General features: G+C 51.8%; 8 protein-coding genes across 8 annotated transcripts; 3 read left to right on the forward strand and 5 right to left on the reverse strand.

The window, feature by feature from the left end:
• Positions 1-492: 492 nt before the first annotated feature.
• Positions 493-1,869, forward strand: ASPVEDRAFT_55253 (SDR family oxidoreductase; the record flags this gene model as incomplete). The annotated part of the gene is made up of 5 exons (XM_040815044.1): positions 493-596; positions 688-970; positions 1,031-1,214; positions 1,274-1,533; positions 1,594-1,869. 5 exons carry the CDS (start codon positions 493-495, stop codon positions 1,867-1,869), a joined length of 1,107 nt encoding a protein of 368 aa, XP_040671104.1.
• A 430-nt stretch (positions 1,870-2,299) lies between these two features.
• On the reverse strand, positions 2,300-4,154 carry ASPVEDRAFT_64429 (uncharacterized protein; the record flags this gene model as incomplete). The annotated part of the gene is made up of 5 exons (XM_040815728.1): positions 2,300-2,923; positions 2,984-3,348; positions 3,421-3,596; positions 3,650-3,928; positions 3,991-4,154. 5 exons carry the CDS (start codon positions 4,152-4,154, stop codon positions 2,300-2,302), a joined length of 1,608 nt encoding a protein of 535 aa, XP_040671105.1.
• Positions 4,155-4,555: 401 nt separating this feature from the next.
• Positions 4,556-5,250, reverse strand: ASPVEDRAFT_86698 (uncharacterized protein; the record flags this gene model as incomplete). Its single annotated transcript, XM_040817896.1, has 5 exons — positions 4,556-4,735; positions 4,788-4,870; positions 4,930-5,044; positions 5,097-5,165; positions 5,227-5,250. The coding sequence occupies 5 exons, from the start codon at positions 5,248-5,250 to the stop codon at positions 4,556-4,558; spliced, it is 471 nt and encodes a 156-aa protein (XP_040671106.1).
• A 300-nt stretch (positions 5,251-5,550) lies between these two features.
• Positions 5,551-6,090, forward strand: ASPVEDRAFT_31730 (DUF3237 domain-containing protein; the record flags this gene model as incomplete). Its single annotated transcript, XM_040810520.1, has 1 exon — positions 5,551-6,090. One exon carries the CDS (start codon positions 5,551-5,553, stop codon positions 6,088-6,090), a length of 540 nt encoding a protein of 179 aa, XP_040671107.1.
• Positions 6,091-6,377: 287 nt separating this feature from the next.
• On the reverse strand, positions 6,378-7,631 carry ASPVEDRAFT_86700 (zinc-binding dehydrogenase; the record flags this gene model as incomplete). The annotated part of the gene is made up of 1 exon (XM_040817897.1): positions 6,378-7,631. One exon carries the CDS (start codon positions 7,629-7,631, stop codon positions 6,378-6,380), a length of 1,254 nt encoding a protein of 417 aa, XP_040671108.1.
• A 556-nt stretch (positions 7,632-8,187) lies between these two features.
• ASPVEDRAFT_86701 (uncharacterized protein) lies at positions 8,188-9,945 on the reverse strand (the record flags this gene model as incomplete). Its single annotated transcript, XM_040817898.1, has 2 exons — positions 8,188-8,930; positions 8,985-9,945. The coding sequence occupies 2 exons, from the start codon at positions 9,943-9,945 to the stop codon at positions 8,188-8,190; spliced, it is 1,704 nt and encodes a 567-aa protein (XP_040671109.1).
• Positions 9,946-10,127: 182 nt separating this feature from the next.
• Positions 10,128-13,158, forward strand: ASPVEDRAFT_64430 (cytochrome P450; the record flags this gene model as incomplete). Its single annotated transcript, XM_040815729.1, has 6 exons — positions 10,128-10,380; positions 10,446-11,136; positions 11,272-11,513; positions 11,582-12,407; positions 12,462-12,546; positions 12,603-13,158. The coding sequence occupies exons 1-6, from the start codon at positions 10,360-10,362 to the stop codon at positions 13,156-13,158; spliced, it is 2,421 nt and encodes an 806-aa protein (XP_040671110.1). The 5' UTR covers positions 10,128-10,359.
• A 135-nt stretch (positions 13,159-13,293) lies between these two features.
• Positions 13,294-14,469, reverse strand: ASPVEDRAFT_86704 (Zn(II)2Cys6 transcription factor domain-containing protein; the record flags this gene model as incomplete). The annotated part of the gene is made up of 1 exon (XM_040817899.1): positions 13,294-14,469. The coding sequence occupies one exon, from the start codon at positions 14,467-14,469 to the stop codon at positions 13,294-13,296; it is 1,176 nt and encodes a 391-aa protein (XP_040671111.1).
• Positions 14,470-15,597: the final 1,128 nt, after the last annotated feature.

The raw sequence follows: 15,597 nt of genomic DNA on the forward strand, positions 1-15,597 counted from the left end.
GCGTGACATACTTTTGGTAATTGGCACACGACCTAGGGTAGAAAAGCTGAACGGGCTCTCCCAACGCGCGTGGTTACCTGCGAGTCCGTTCCCACTATCTCGCTCAAACCATCTGAAAGTTGATGCTGCTGCGAGATCGATGCCGAGGAAGAGAGCACGGAACGCAGGTGGAATAAAACCAGGCATACTTCTCAAGAAGGTGCCAGGCGGCATAGAATACGGTTATAGACTGCGCCGCCAATTCCCTCCTTCTGCCGAATCCAGTTCCACTGATTCACCGAGGGACAGCATCTGTAATGGAACCCGGCGTTCCGAACAGACATAGTGCTGTGCTGCGCTCAATAGGCCGTTCCGCCGTTTCCGGGTTTGATGGGGACCTCAATAGGCGGTAGAAAGAAGCCATACGGAAAGACTACATATGAAAGTCAATACCCACGTCCTTGGACACTGGTCTCAGACAGAAGCAGGATTCAGAACCCCCTCACCAGCACCATGGATGTTCCTACCTTTGGAAAAGTTGCCTTTGTCACCGGTGCCAACGGCATCACTGGCTACGCCCTCATAGACCACCTAATCCGCCAGCCCAAGAATGAGTGGTAATTAGCCCCTCGGATGAGCATCGACGCTCTTTTCTAGACCGGTTAATCATTAGCATGAATGGAATTACTGACAGATCGTGACCCATAGGAGCAAGATTATCATCACTTCTCGCCGACCCATCAAGACGGCCCTGGTTGATCCTAGGGTGCAGTTCGTTGCACTGGACTTTCTAGAGCCGGTGGATGATATTATTGCGAAGATGAAACCTTTCACAGAGAGTGTGACACACGCTTTCTTCGCGTCATACGTCCATAGCGATGATTTTAAACTTCTCCGAGACAAAAATGTGCCACTGTTCCGTAACTTTCTGGAGGCAGTGGACAGAGCTTGCCCGAAGCTGGAGCGTGTCTGTCTACAGACTGGTGGTAAGGTGAGGTTCTACACACACATACACACGTACGAACAAGAGTGCTAATACATGGCGCTCAAGTACTACGGTGTGCATTTGGGCCCGGTGAAGGTGCCACTAGAGGAGTGGTTTCCTCGCTATGACGATGGGGGATATAACTTCTACTTCCAGCAGGAAGACTACTTAAAGGGCATGCAAGCGGCTGGAAAGAAATGGTCATACAACATCATCCGCCGCAACGCTATCATCGGCTACTCGCCGCAGGGTGTGCACACTTACTCCGTTTTTCAGACAAGCTCTTACTCTGCTAACGTGCAACCCCAGCGAATGGCATGTCCGAAGTGGTCACAGTTGCCATCTACATGCTGATCTGCCGCGAGCTGAACCAAGCACCAGTTTTCCCAGGAAACGAATACTTCTGGAATGCCGTTGACAACAACTCTTACGCACCAAGTCTAGCGGACATGACAATCTGGGCCGTCTCGGAGGGCCGCTGTAAGAATGAGATTTTCAACCATACGAATGGAGACGTTTTTGTTTGGAAACACATATGGAACGACTTTGCTGCGTTTCTAGGTCTCGAGGTATTTAATCAGTCCTCATCTCCTTCCTCTGATTCATCCGCTCACCTCATTGTACACCAGGCCCCCGAGCCTGTTTTTGAGAAAGCAGCCGGCCAGGCCACCACGTTGGCAAACGAAGTAGACCTGGTTGAGTGGGCTAAAGATAAACGTGCGGTATGGGAGCAGGTTGTTAAGAAATATGGGGGTCACACCGGCGCCTTTGACTATGGGACCTGGGGCTTCATGAACTGGGCAAGTGGGAAGTCCTGGCTGACAATCTCATCCGTGAACAAAGCACGGAAACTTGGCTGGAGTCGGCATGACAGCACGCTTGATACTTGGTTTGAGACCTATTAGTCTTTCGAGAATGCAGGGATTCTGCCGTCGCGAGCGGCTTTGTCCAATTCATAGGAAGGCGTGTAAATAGAAAGTCCGTCGTCATTGATGAAGGTATAATTGAATGCTACACGGTTCAGACGTATCTCACGATAAATGTTCCTTTTAGACCTATTAACCAACTTCAAACGTCGAAATAGGTGCCCTAGTAAACATATGAAGATATATCTTGGGCACGTTATATATTGAGCTGCGAACGTTAAAAAGGTCTAGTTTTGACGTGATTTACATCAGCCCTCCACGGAGTTTTGCTATCGCGTGTACAAACAATAATGCCGACGAGTATATGTGCAGAATATAGAGTATTCCAACCAACGTACATCATGTAAATGGTCACAGTTGTGATTCAGCAAGGCGCATACAGCGAGTTACCGTAACACTGCTACCCTTCTTAGAAACCGCGGAACTGATAAAAAACATTTATGAGTTTGTCCAGCGATACATCATCAGCACAGTCAAATAAGATACTCCTGCGGTCAGCGTTCCCATTGAATGGGGAGTAAACCCTGTTTACTATCGTCCCAGAGCTTTCGCGCAATCCATACACTTGCGCAACAAACCCGCCGTCTACGTTCGGTGGATCGACAGCAGGCCAAGGAGAGTCTGCATGGCAGAACCTGAGAAAGTCGCCTGCAAAGCGAACCCCCAAGGCTTGCTGCTCAGGTGTCAAGAATTCTCGGAAGTTCTGGAACAGATGGACAATGTCGAGCAGGTGTCCGGCTCGGCCTTTGCTCGGACCTTCCCAAGGATTTCCTTGGTTGAAATAATACACTCGCGCATTTCCGCGCCAGCCCTGTGCTGCGGCCAAGGTAGGTGCAAAGAAAGCAATATCGTTGATGTAGTCCAGAATTGCGGCAAAGGCTTGGTCGTCCGAGATGTGTATGGAGATACCATATCTGTCTAGGATGTCCTGGGCGACCTTTGGCCTGGAGCACAAGGTTGATTTAAGGATGCTGATAAATCTCCTTGCACACCCCTTTTGCGCCCCCGGCATGAGTACTCGGACGATGTTCGCCTGCGGAGGTCAGTTGGATGCCTGTAAACAACAGACAGGCCAAGCCTGGCCCGCACTTACATCCATCTGTGCGTCCCCAATTATTAACGTCTTGCACCATTTCTTACCAAGAGGAACATCCACGGTTGGATCTGCGAGTTCAGCAAACGTAGGGAAGTCGGTTATCAGCTCGCCGTCGACAGCAGGGGCTGCAATGACAGATTGCGGCAGCCGAGAGATGATCTCTTGACCGGGGGTCTCAAGAAGGGCGTGGATCCTTTCCTCAGTCGAGGCACTCGCCAGCCCCAGCGCTGCGATGGCTCGGCTGTAGTTCTCTTCGTGTTGCGCAAGTGGAAGCGGTGGGAGGAGAAAGTAGTTACCACTCATTACGATAGCACGTTTAAACAGGGCCCTGGCAGAGCTTAACTGGTACATGACCGAGGTTACTTGCAAGTCAACAATTCCCTCTAACCCTGTTTCATGGCTTTGCTGCCGTGGTAATGAAGAGTGGCACTCACCTCCCCCAGCACTCATTCCTGAAAGCGTGACGTTACCTGGATCTCCACCGAAATCGATGATGTGTCTCTGAATCCACTCCAGAGCGACCTGTTGGTCACGAAGGCCGTTGTTGGCCTTGTAGCCGGCCGCGCGAAGCTCTTCTGAAGTCAGAAACCCGAACGGCCCCAGGCGATAACTTGTTCCTGATCAGCTTTGCTCTGGACGCACGAATGACGAAAGTCCTCTTACTTGATAGTGACAGCGACTATTGGCAGCCCCAGCTCTGCGGAAAGGTTTACAAATCGAGCCATGTTGAACTGCGGCCAGGAATTGGCTCCAATGTTAAAGCCACCGCCGTGGATGAAGACCAGCACGGGGAGTTTAGCTGATCTGTCCACACCCGCGGGGACCGTGATGTTGAGATTCAAGCACTCGGTGTCTGACTGGGGTAGAGCTCCCTTGGGGAGGCTATGTTGCATGATACTGAATTCCAGGTCGCACCCCTGTAAGGGAGATATGGTCGTAGGTCTGTAATGCGACGGTCAGCACAGCAAGGATGGTTTCCGCCTGCTCTTAACCCCGGTACCTACCCGTATGTCGTTGCATCGAGCACGGCACCTTGAGACCTGCTCACCAAGACTGCTCCAGCCAAGCGGTTCGAAAGCGTTGCATACGGGATTCCCAGATATTCATCAACACGGCCATCACTTCTCCCACGAACCAGCCCCAGGTACGTGGTCTGCAATACAGGCATATCCGATAGAGGCAACCAGATTCAAGTCCAAGAGTGTACAGTGTGCGATTGGTATTATTTTGGGCTTCAATGCGTTAGTCTTATATTCCCCAGTCTATCCACTACGCCAAGTATTTTCGCTTTATGTTCCCGTACCACCGGTGCCGCCTGTTCCGCTTATTCCGCTTGGTGCAGCTTTTGACAGGCATGCATTCGGTGTTCTTTCTCATGCTGGAGAAGCCCAGCTGGATGCTTGCTTCGGTATATATGCATCTGCCAGAAAGATGGCAAATAGAGAACATTTCAATATTCAGGATAACATTCTATAGTTGGAGAAGCACAGCTAAAGTCTCTTGCCTTAACTCGGCCTGTGTCTGCCATAGGCAGAGCCATAGTTGACTTCTATCAGTTATAAACAGCCTTTACAGAACCGCCCAGTCGTCGCCGATCTTGGGTAGGTGCTCTCCGGGTCCCTCGAGAATCTCATCAATAACACCGGATGACGGCACCATATGTCTATCAGTCTGAATACCGATCTTGGCCAGCTCTCGCCACTGGTCCAAATGGGTCGTCTTGTGGCCTTGACAGATCCCTCGGTTTTCCTGCGTACGTCATTAGCGTAGGCAAGCGCGCAGAGAGCGTAGGTGCCCTTACATGATGTCCCTTGGAAAAGGCTGCAAATGTCCAGATTTTCTTCTCCTTGACATCGATCGTCTGCGAGACGATTGTGCCAGTTTCTGAGTTGCGGTCATTCAGTCTTCTTGTTTTTTTCTAGGTATGGGATCTTGAGTCTCACCTTCCATCCAGGAGACTTTGTACATCTTCCCGGGATAAATCTCCTGGTACCAGCCCTTGACATAGTTTGTACGGCCAGCAAGGGGGCCTGATACCACCCGATAGACGACGCGGTCCTTTGAGCGTTGTTAGAGAATGTTCAACTTTGGCAAGATGATCTAAACTCACTGGCGACCTGTACCACATCTCATACGCCCAGTCCACACCCTCGGTGTAGTGGTACAGCACTCGCTTGTTCTATAACAGCGTAAGTCAGTCATACGAACACGCATTGGGAGATAGATAGCTTGGGGCAAACAACCATAAGATCTTCAATGCCCATTTTGAGGAATCTATCTCGTCGATTATTCGCAATCTGCTATGCCCTGGACACTCCAGGTGGTCGAGTTATATAGACCGAAGCTCTGAGAGCGGCTCTCCGTCGGAACTGAGCGGAATGCTGTTGCCGACTATACGGAACGCCCCCTGTTCCGGCCACCGTCATGAAGTGAAGGTCGTTCTGGCATTTGGCAGACTTTAAGAGCTGCCAACATCCACTACACGTTCCAACCCAGCCGTGATACTTCTTAAACCAAGGACCACTCCTTTGTCTCTCGCTGTCATTCTAGCTTCTGTCTTTGCAATGCCTCTACCCAACGTCCCCAAAGCCTACGTCCCCAGGGACACCAGCACGCTGAAAATCCCCCCCGTGAAGCGCCTCGAATTTAAGACCGAGTACCTCTTCACATACGTTATGGAGCTTCCCGAGGATGATCCTCCCTTCATCATCGGCAACAACCCTGACGGAATCTCGATGATTATCACGGAGCGAGGCACGCGGGTTTCTGGGCCTCGCATCAATGGGAGCTTCATCCGCGAGGGAAACGACTATGTCACGCTTCGCCCTGACGGAAGCTCGATCCACGAAGTGCGTTGTGTGATTCTTACAGATGACGGAGCGCGCATCAAATTCACGTATGTTGGGAAAGGGTCCTTTGGGCCGACGGGCTACCATGACGTCCTCAACGGGAAGATGCCGGAGAAGGTGCGGATTCGCTGTGGGCCGCACATGCAGACAGACCATCCGGATTATCAGTGGGTGAATGGCCTGCAGTGTGTGGAGGTGGGCGAGGTAGATGTACTGGGGAAGTATGGGACATTTGATTGTTATGCTGTTGTCTGAGCTCACATCTCGTGAGGGTACTGGAACAAGTATTTTGTAATAACTGCTCCGTAGTGAATGAAAAAAGCTCCAATGGGTTCCAAGATATGTTCTAGAGGCAAGGCTATAACGAGCAGATCGCGTGCCAAACTAAGGGATATTCGGGAACAGTAGCAACTGGGGCAGCTTGCAGGTTTCTATTAAATTTTATTCATTGTTAGCTGGGATTCTATGTGGTAACAACAAACAGCTGCCTTTTCCTATCCCTACTATACAACAACTCTTCTGTTCAGTCATGTCGCCTATGTTCACTCCGCCTGGGGTTCAATGACGGCCTTAACGGCCGTCCCTGTTGAAACTGTCTGGAGCGCCTCGCTCACTCCAGACAGGGGGAATCGATGGGTAACACACTCGGCAAAGGGAAACTCTTGAAAGTGGGCTTCTACCAGGCGTGCCGCCTCATAGTAGTTCTCAGGGGAGGCATAGGTGGTCCCGATGATCTTGAGGGCCTTGTGAACAGTCTCAAATGGAGACAACGGCACTGTTCCAGCCCCTGCCCAGGTTCCCACCAGGAGGTATCGAGCGTTTCTGGTCACCAAGGCCAGTCCTTCCTCCACCGCTGATGCATGTCCACTGCATTCAATTGCTAGCTCTAGCCCCTGCGATCCCACAATATCCTGAATTCGTCGCGCGCGAGCCTGCCGGGTGCTGTACTCAGTGCTCGCCATGTTCAGCACCTCGGTGGCGCCGAATTTCTTGGCCATCTGCATCCGCGCGGCATTTCCTTCGATACAGATGATCGCCCTGGCGCCTGCGATCTTGGCCAGGAAGATGGCCGCCAGCCCAACGGCGCCGCACCCTTGCACCAACACCGCTGAACCGCGCTCTATGGGCCCCATGTTTTCCAGCCCCTTCAGCATGGTCGGCAGCGCACAGCCCAGGGCGATGAAGTTGTCCAGCGGCACGTCTGGAGAGACGCGGTAGAAGTTGTTGTTCTGCTGCAAGGTAGCGACCTGGGTGTAGCTGGCCCAGGTGATATTGTTTCGCGCAGGCGAGACAAATGTTCCATTCTGACAGCCGGTAAGATCGCGGCGAATGGTACACTCATAACAGGCGTGGCACGGCCGGATAGGGTTCCAGTAGACTATATCGCCTACAGCCACGGACGCTCCACTGTGGTCGGTGGTTACCCCGTCGCCTAGCGCCATGATCCGGCCCAGACCCTCGTGTCCGATGATGAAGGGCTCATTGCTTTCGCTGTCTCCTTGCCATAGATGCAAGTCCGTGCCGCATACGCCGGCGCGCACCACGGCGATGTTGATGCAGCCAGCAGGTGGTGGAATGGCTTGGTACTCCCAAAGCTCGATCGGCTGCCGGGCGGCTGTAATCACTGCCGCTTTATATCGCTGACCACTGTCCATGGCAATCGAATATCGGAGTGTATTGATGATATCAGGGTGCAATTCTTGAGGTCGGATCGGCCTTGGATATAGACTGCTGGGCATGTTCCGAGCTTCCGTTTGTGTTCCGCCACGGTACCAGAATTCATCTTCTTGCGGCATTATTCGGCAATCAGAGAAGCAGCGAGGTTCCGAAAGACTCTCACCCTTGAGGTGGGCACAAAGGGCTTTCTTGGAGCATGTTCCATGTCTACAACCTTCACATAACGAGTCATGTATCCTAGTTGTCATAATACACAGTGCATGATAGTGCTCTCCCTGAATGTATTAATATAGAACCTAAGTGAAAAGAAAAGGACAGAATAGACGTATCCATTACTAATAAAACTCTCTTCTAGTAGCTAATTCTTAGCTATATATCTATATCTTCTCTATAAAGATAAGAATATTCTATATATCTCTATTCTAATTATAGTTTAACTTATAGTCTATTGTTTATACCAGTAGACACTTATAAATCTCTATATACTCTATAGACTATAGTCTAAACTATAATCTACTACTAATATTAACAGGTGCTGATTATTACTATAAGTAATATATAATAACTAGCTATAGCTAAAGATACTAATACTAGTAAGTTTAAAAGAAGAGGAAGAGGCAGATAATTAATGAAGCCGGGCCCAGCTAAGCGCCGCTTTGCCGAGGTCCGTGATGGTTATTGCTTTAATTGCATTGAATGCATGCCAACGAGAACACCTCCGATAGTCAAGGCAGATAGTATAATAAATACAGAAAAATTAACAGCATTAACATCTTCACTCCACAGGCTACTCCACAAGTTGGTATCCGAGTCTTGCCTCCTCGAGGTTTGTACTGCTATCGAGTCGCTTTGATTTATATCCATGAGTGGCTTGACTTGGATTGTGTGACCAAGGCCTAGTCCGGATGACCTTGTTGTAATTATGATATGACCCTGTCGGACATCTGGAAGGAAACGCTTGATGTCAAGATCCTCCCCGGTCTCGATGGCGCCGTAGGATTTCGCAGCATTGTAGTTGTCATATATAAGTAACCAACAATAGTTCATGCCCTTGCTCAGCCACTCTTTTGTCTCCTCAACGGCCTTATCGGTGTCTCCATTGTTGATGATCCCGCTCAGCGTTCCACACGAAGAATCGTCGAGAAGGATGCGCTTTGCCATCACCATAAAGCTCGATTTTAAAGTGCCCACGGAGGTTGCATCGAGCCAAAACACTGCTGAGTATTGATTCCAATGACGCATCACATATGACACCGCAAGTTGGGTCTTACCAGATCCGGCTCTTCCTTGCAAAATAACCGTTCCATTGGAGAGGTTGGCTTGCAGCTTCTGCTGAATACACGCAAGCTCTTGTGCTCGCCCCATAGCGTACGGCACCCGGGGGATATCAATGGTGTTGAACCTAACAAAGAATAGCTCTATATATTCATAGTTAGTTATTGCCACTCTCCAGGAGCATTATCTTGACCTACTCCTTGCAGATCCGTAGTCCTGTTCCTGTCTCAATGGAACTTCCGATAGCAATTCCTTCGCATAAGCAGCTGCCGTGATTGCCGCATGACCCTGCCAGTCGTTGTTCTTGTGGGAATCGGCATAATCAGAAACCCCTCGAATCACCAGACAAGGGAAATGGTCCATGAGTCCTGCTGCCTCCATCTCAAAACATAGAACCCCCAACTCCTGTGCCAGGCTATCACGAGTCCGGCCATCCTTCATGACTTGGTTTCCAGACGCAATAGTGCCATAATGGATTCTTGGTGTGGATATAGATCGCCGCTTTCGGGCCACTCTTTGACTGCGGTCACAAGACGAACAGTCCGGAGAATATGCCTCGTGATTGTAGGCAGCATTGAATAACATATCCGCCTCTTCCCCCGGAGAGCGGAAAGCGGATGGGTGCTCCATGCTTTGGGGAATGATAGCAGAAAGATATTCCTGGAACTTATACTTCCCGACCATGTGGTTGGATTCCACTTTTGAGAGCGCAGTAAGCAGAGCCTGTGGTGGCAGGTTCCGCGTTCCGATGCGTTCCAGGCGCCCTGAACCCAAGGCCTTCCCATAGTCATACTGCACAACACCCGGTGAAAGGCCGGTGGGTTTACTTACCACGACATCGCCCAGACGGATATCTGTTAATGCAGACGGGACACCACCACCGATACCAACCATGAGCCCGAAATGGATTGACTGGAAAGTTAATAGCATTTGTTTCGCTATAACGGCTGCAGAAACAGTTCCGTATATACCTGATGGAAGACATGCGATAACCACATTGTGACCAGAAACTTGCCCGAGTATATATGTGTTGTGATCATCCCGAGGTTGCTGTAGCCTAGGGTGGACTTTGTCCAGCATAGCTCTGGCAGCGGCCATCTCTATCGGAAGTGCACAGATCCATCCGACACTATACTCATTATGCCACCGCGCGGGCATGCTGGCCAAGTGAATGATCCACGGGGAAGGGAGATGGCAAGCTGATCTCAATCCTGGAGTTTATGGGGTGGCTGGGCAGAAGGTAATTGGGAAGCTGTCATCCGACAAGGCTGTAACAATAAAAATTTGGTGTAAGCACTAGTAATAGGATTGGGGGATTAGACTCTTACTAAAGACTCTCCCTCCGCAAGACAGCTTGGGTAACTATACGGCATCACACGATCATTCTTGAGATCTTTCACCAGGAGAGAGTATACTGAACTAGAGGTCTATCCCCCATTATTGGGCAACCAGGTCAATCACGACTTGACTTGTTTATGAAACAATTTAATCTGCCAAGCCCCCAGGACTGACACCATAAGAAGCAGCTGTTAATACTTTAACCCCTCCATCCCACCAACGCAATCAGGAGAAATGTCCTGGACGAACCAGCCAGTAAGCAACACGTTAATATAAACCTCGCCATGTCGAAGAGCAATTCTTACTCTTAACTGCTCCAGGACTGCTCCTGCACAGCCGAGCTAACCCAACTCTCCTCTCTCCTGCCAAACCCCGCGCCAGGCCCCTTTGAATTCAGTCTCCTGACGACCCTCACCGCACCGCTAGAAGATCTCCTGAAATGCGTGGAACGCTGCAAGGAGCAGCATAACCAACCGACTAGTACCGCCGCGGCCGTCACTATAGGCGCCCAGAACCAGAACCAGAACCAGAACCCGAGCCAAAATCCCGAAGCAAACCGCGGGCTGGTCCCGCTCGCCGATTCAATCCTCGCGATCTGTCACGCTTCGTGTGCAACATATGATCTTGTTGACGATGGCGGCGGCGGCGGAGCTGGTGGTACTACATCTAGGAGTCCGGGGAGCAGCGAAAACACACCGAGTCCATCGATTGCAGGCGCAGGGACAGAGCCAGGACCAGCGCAGCAGCACGATCGCGCTGGGGTCTTGTTCTCGAATCCATCAGCCACCTGGCGCTGTATAAAGACGCCCATGGTGCTGGGTTCGCTGACTCTGCGGGGCGACGAAGAGGCCCTCCTCGCGAGGCAAATCGTTTACACGGTCCTGACCAGTCTAAGTGCTTTGTTGCGGGTGGTTTACATTCAGGATAGGGAGGCCGGGCAGGGTCACGCCATGAGCCTCGGCGCTGGACAGGAATATTCTGGCGCTGGGGGGGCGCTGTACGGGCGCGAGGGCATTGGGGGTGTCAGTCAATGTCTCTCGGGGGTTTTGGCGCTGCTGGGCAAGATTGTGCCCGAGTGACTGCAGGTATAGGAGAAGGACCCGAGATGCAGGTCGGGAGATTTCAAAACAGATGCAAATTAACCAGTTACAATCGATCGGAATGGGTATAATTGTAAACACAAAGCGCTCAATTGGAGCTTACTCTTAGGGTTACAGTATACGTATTCAAACCAGTCCACCATGGCCACGGCATCCCTCCTCTTCGTAGCAAGCGCAGCCCTCGCTTTAATCGTCTTCATCGCTGGCAAGGCCCTGCGCGTTGGTTCGCGTCCAAAGGGACTTCCGCCCGGTCCGCCAACCGAGCTGATTTGGGGAAATACAAGACAGGTCACCACCATCTCCCGAGGGTGTATACAGGATGCCCCCCCCCCGGCACATGGCTGACTTCGTTCCAGATCAACCTGCTATACCCACAATACCAGTACGCAGAATGGGCAGCGAAGTACGGACCCGTTTACACAGTCATGCTGGGCGACACGGCGCATGTTATTGTCAGTGGACTCCAAGAGCTGCGCAACATTTTCATCAAGCAGGGGGCAAAGTCGCAGGCGCGGCCACCCTCTCGGTTCCAGCTACTCATGCGCGACGGTTTCTTCCCGGGGCTGAACAACGGGGAGAAGTGGCAGCAGGCGCGTAAAATGTGGCAAACCGTCCTCAACGGCAGCGCAGCCAAACAGTACCTACCCTACCAGGAGCTAGAGACTCGCCAGCTGCTATTTGATCTCCACCGTGAACCGGAGGAGTGGAGAAACCACATTGAGCGCTACAGTAACAGTGTGGCGATGACAATGGTCAATGGGAGGCGCATCAGCGACGCCGCGGACCCGCGGGTCAAGGAGACCATCCAAGATCTGTACGACCTGGCCGAAACGGGCGTGCGCGGTGCATTTCTCGACTCGTGGCCATTCCTTTGGAAACTCCCGGAGTGGATCTTTCCAGTGTGTAAAAGGGCACGCGAGATCGCCGCGAAACATCGCGAGTTCATCTGGAGGAATTACTCGGATGTTGCAAAGCGGACACGCCAAGGCGAGGTGTTGCCGTCTATCAACCATGCCATCCAGGAAAAGCTCAAGCAGGGCTGGTCAGGAGTGTCGGAGATCGAAGGTGCAGAGATTGGTCACCATCTACTGACGGGCACCACCGATACAACGGCTTCAACCCTGGTCAACTGGGTCGCCGCCATGTGTCTGAACCCAGAAGCACAGCGAAAGGCCCAGGAAGGTGAGACCTCCTTCATTTCTTCCTCGTAATCATGGCCAGGGCTGATCGATTCAGAAATTGATCGGGTTGTCGGCCCGGAGCGGTTGCCCACCGACGAGGACGCGGCCAAACTGCCGTACGTCCAGCAGGTAATCCAAGAGTGAGTATGCCCTTTGCATAACTGGCCCAAATTTCGCAAATCTCACTTCCCACTAGGAGCCAACGCTGGATCACGTCTGTTCCTCTGTCACTCCCCCGCGCAGCAAATGGCCCAGTGCACTGGGGGGGATATACAATCCCCGAGGAAACCGGTCTGATAATGAACTCTCACGCAGTCCACAACGACCCAGATATCTTCCCAGAGCCGGACAAGTTCAAGCCCGAGCGATGGGCAGGTAAGCCCAATGCGGGCTCCAACGGCGATTCGCAGCTTCTTTTCACGTTCGGTGCAGGCCGTCGAATCTGTCCGGGGCAGCATCTTGCAGAAAGAAGTCTGTTCCTTGTCATTTCGCATTGGTTATGGGCCTTTGATACTTTGCAAGCGACGGATGACGAGAAGAACAAGGTCCCCATCGACAGGAATGATTTGAGGCCCGGGTTCATCGTCTGCCTGAATCCGTTTGAGGCAAAGATCACACCTCGTTCGCCTCGGCATTCCAGGGTGATTGAAGACACCTGGAAGGAGGAGTTGGAGGTGTCGCTGGACGAAAACCAGCAATGGAAGGCGACACCAGATGGCATTGCCAGGCTTATTGAAAGAGTAGGAAAGTAAATTGTAATGAGCAACGCGATAAGTCCATCATCCTCACCGTCCCGACTCCATATTCACGAATACAAAAAGGTCCTGAAACGCCAGTCGCTGAACGGAAAAAGGAAATAGTCTCATAGTAATACGAATCGCTTGCCATCACTCCCATAATTGGCACTGCCCCCGTAGGTAATCCAACCGTTGGATGGAATCCGTCAGCACCAATTCTGCAGCGCGGTAGATGCAATCGCCCGGTCGGGTGCCAGTTGCCCGTCGAACCTCCTGCACCTTGACCGCGAGTTTCTTTAGGCGAAGCAGAATGAACTGTTTGAGGAAGTATTGCTTCGCATCCTCGTCGAGTTCGTTGTTACCCACGCGCAATGGAATGCGACAAACGTTCCTTCGACTAGCAGGTAATCGTGAAGGCCGCCCCCACGAGCTGAATGCTCGTCTGTTTGACCGTATGTTTTCCGTGTCCATTAAAGTCTTCTCCTCGATGATCCAGTCCAGCATCTGAACTATACGCTCCGTAATCGTGGAGATGAGCAGCACAGAAGAGCGATTACTCATACAGGAGCTGCATCCTAACACGCGATCTAGCAGTGCTCTCCCGTGGCTTTCAGCCTGCATTATCACGTCTATTGAGGGTCTCGTTGTCTCGGGCAAGGTCTGGCGGAGAAACAGGAGCTGCTGTAGTACTGAAGTGTAGCATTTCGCGCCGCAATCTCCGCATTCTGCGCCTATGTTTGAAGTCCCAGCACTAAGCACTGGCAACTGATCGATGGGGGGCACTTCTGCCGGCAGCAGTGAGATGAGGCGATTGCAGTCGGGGATAGGAAAGGGAAAGCCGCCGAATGGGTCTGGAATTGAGGGAGAGTTTATGGAAAGTTCGTTGGGCGTATTCGTTGCAAACCCATCTTTAGGAGGCATCGAGGCCGCCAGGAAGGCTTCAAAGGAGGATTGGAAGACATCGTCCACGGGGTCCATGCCGGCACTGGTGAAGTCCCCGGTCAGCACCCAGGGATCGACACTCCTCGCGTCCGTCATAGCATGTTCATCGGAGTGGTTAGCATTTGTTTGTGCCGTGCTAGCTACCGTGGGTCCTGGTTGAGTATCACCGCTGGTGGCGTTGGCATTGGGCGCTCTGCGACTCGCCGGACTGGACCTCTTGGGAGGGCGGCCGGTCCGACGTTGCGGGCTGTAGACGCAGGGCTGACGAAGTCGTACACATCGGTGGCAGGAGGGTTTGTGCTGACTGCATTTGACCTTTGCATCCTGGCAAGTGTCGCAAGACTTGCGCAGACGCTCCCAACTGCCAGCGAGCTCTGGACGCATGATGAGCAGCGTTACGCGACTGGCGATGAGGAGTGGGGGAGGATGTGGTGGAGAACTGGACACCACCTCGTGTCTGTTTGTCTGGTTTGTGTGGTTTGTCTGTTTGTCTGTTTGCCGCGTTTGCCGTGTTTGGCTTCAGCCTCTTGCATTGAGCCTCAAACGCCAGGCTGTCTACTCTATAGAAAGTGGTCAGACAGTCTTGGATCACAGTGGCGCCCTTTATCTATTGTCTACACACCAAGCTCACAGAGGTGATGAGGGGCACGGTGGGCTGAGTTATTTTCAACCTAAACCAAGACAGGTTTTTCACTTCTCAAGATACAAAACCTGACCCGTAGGATTCGAACCCCTGGACATGATCTGTGGAAATGCCAATGTAGTAGTGCATTAAAGTTTGAGTAATACTCTGGTCCAAGTAACTTCTCTGGATTTGCAAATGCTTACACTGCTCGCGCCGCGTAAGGCCATGTCGAGCACACCGCTAAGCAGTATTATATATATATATATATATATATACACATATCAAGGGTGGGTTTAATTGGGGGAAGAAGTAGCTCTTTATATCAATGCTCCCCAGCGCTCCAGCGCGCGGCATATGCAAAAGCCAAGAGTGCTCCCGGTCCGAATACAACAGTCGCCAGCATAAGAGACGGAACTATGACCCAGGCTGGCAGGGAACTGACAGGCATGAGCAGAAAGTACGTGCACGGAAGATAAGCCGCAACAAGGATGATCACGTCGTATTGCAGGAACTCGTGCGCTGCAGGAGCAAGCACGGAAGATCCTGAGCGATTTGTTGCCGTAGAGCGTGGAAGGTAGAGCTCGCCAAATGTGCAGCCCATCGCCTCAATTAGCTGGCCCCTCCTTCTCTTCCTCCCGTGTGTCCGGCGCAGCGCTAGCACCAAGAACCCCAAAGTGGCATACCAATGCCCCACTGTGGCCGCGAGACCAGCGACAAAATAGGGACTAGCCTGTGAATACGGCGGGATTTTAGGGTTACTTAGGGTTAGGGTTAGGGTTAGGGTTAGGGTTAGGGTTAGGGTTAGGGTTAGGGTTTAGGGTTAGGGTTAGGGTTAGGGTTAGGGTTAGGGTTAGGGTTAGGGTTAGGGTTAGGGTTAGGGTTAGGGT

The sequence above is a fragment of the Aspergillus versicolor genome (genome assembly GCF_001890125.1).
Source record: "Aspergillus versicolor CBS 583.65 unplaced genomic scaffold ASPVEscaffold_8, whole genome shotgun sequence".
Classification (NCBI taxonomy): Eukaryota; Fungi; Ascomycota; class Eurotiomycetes; order Eurotiales; family Aspergillaceae; genus Aspergillus; species Aspergillus versicolor.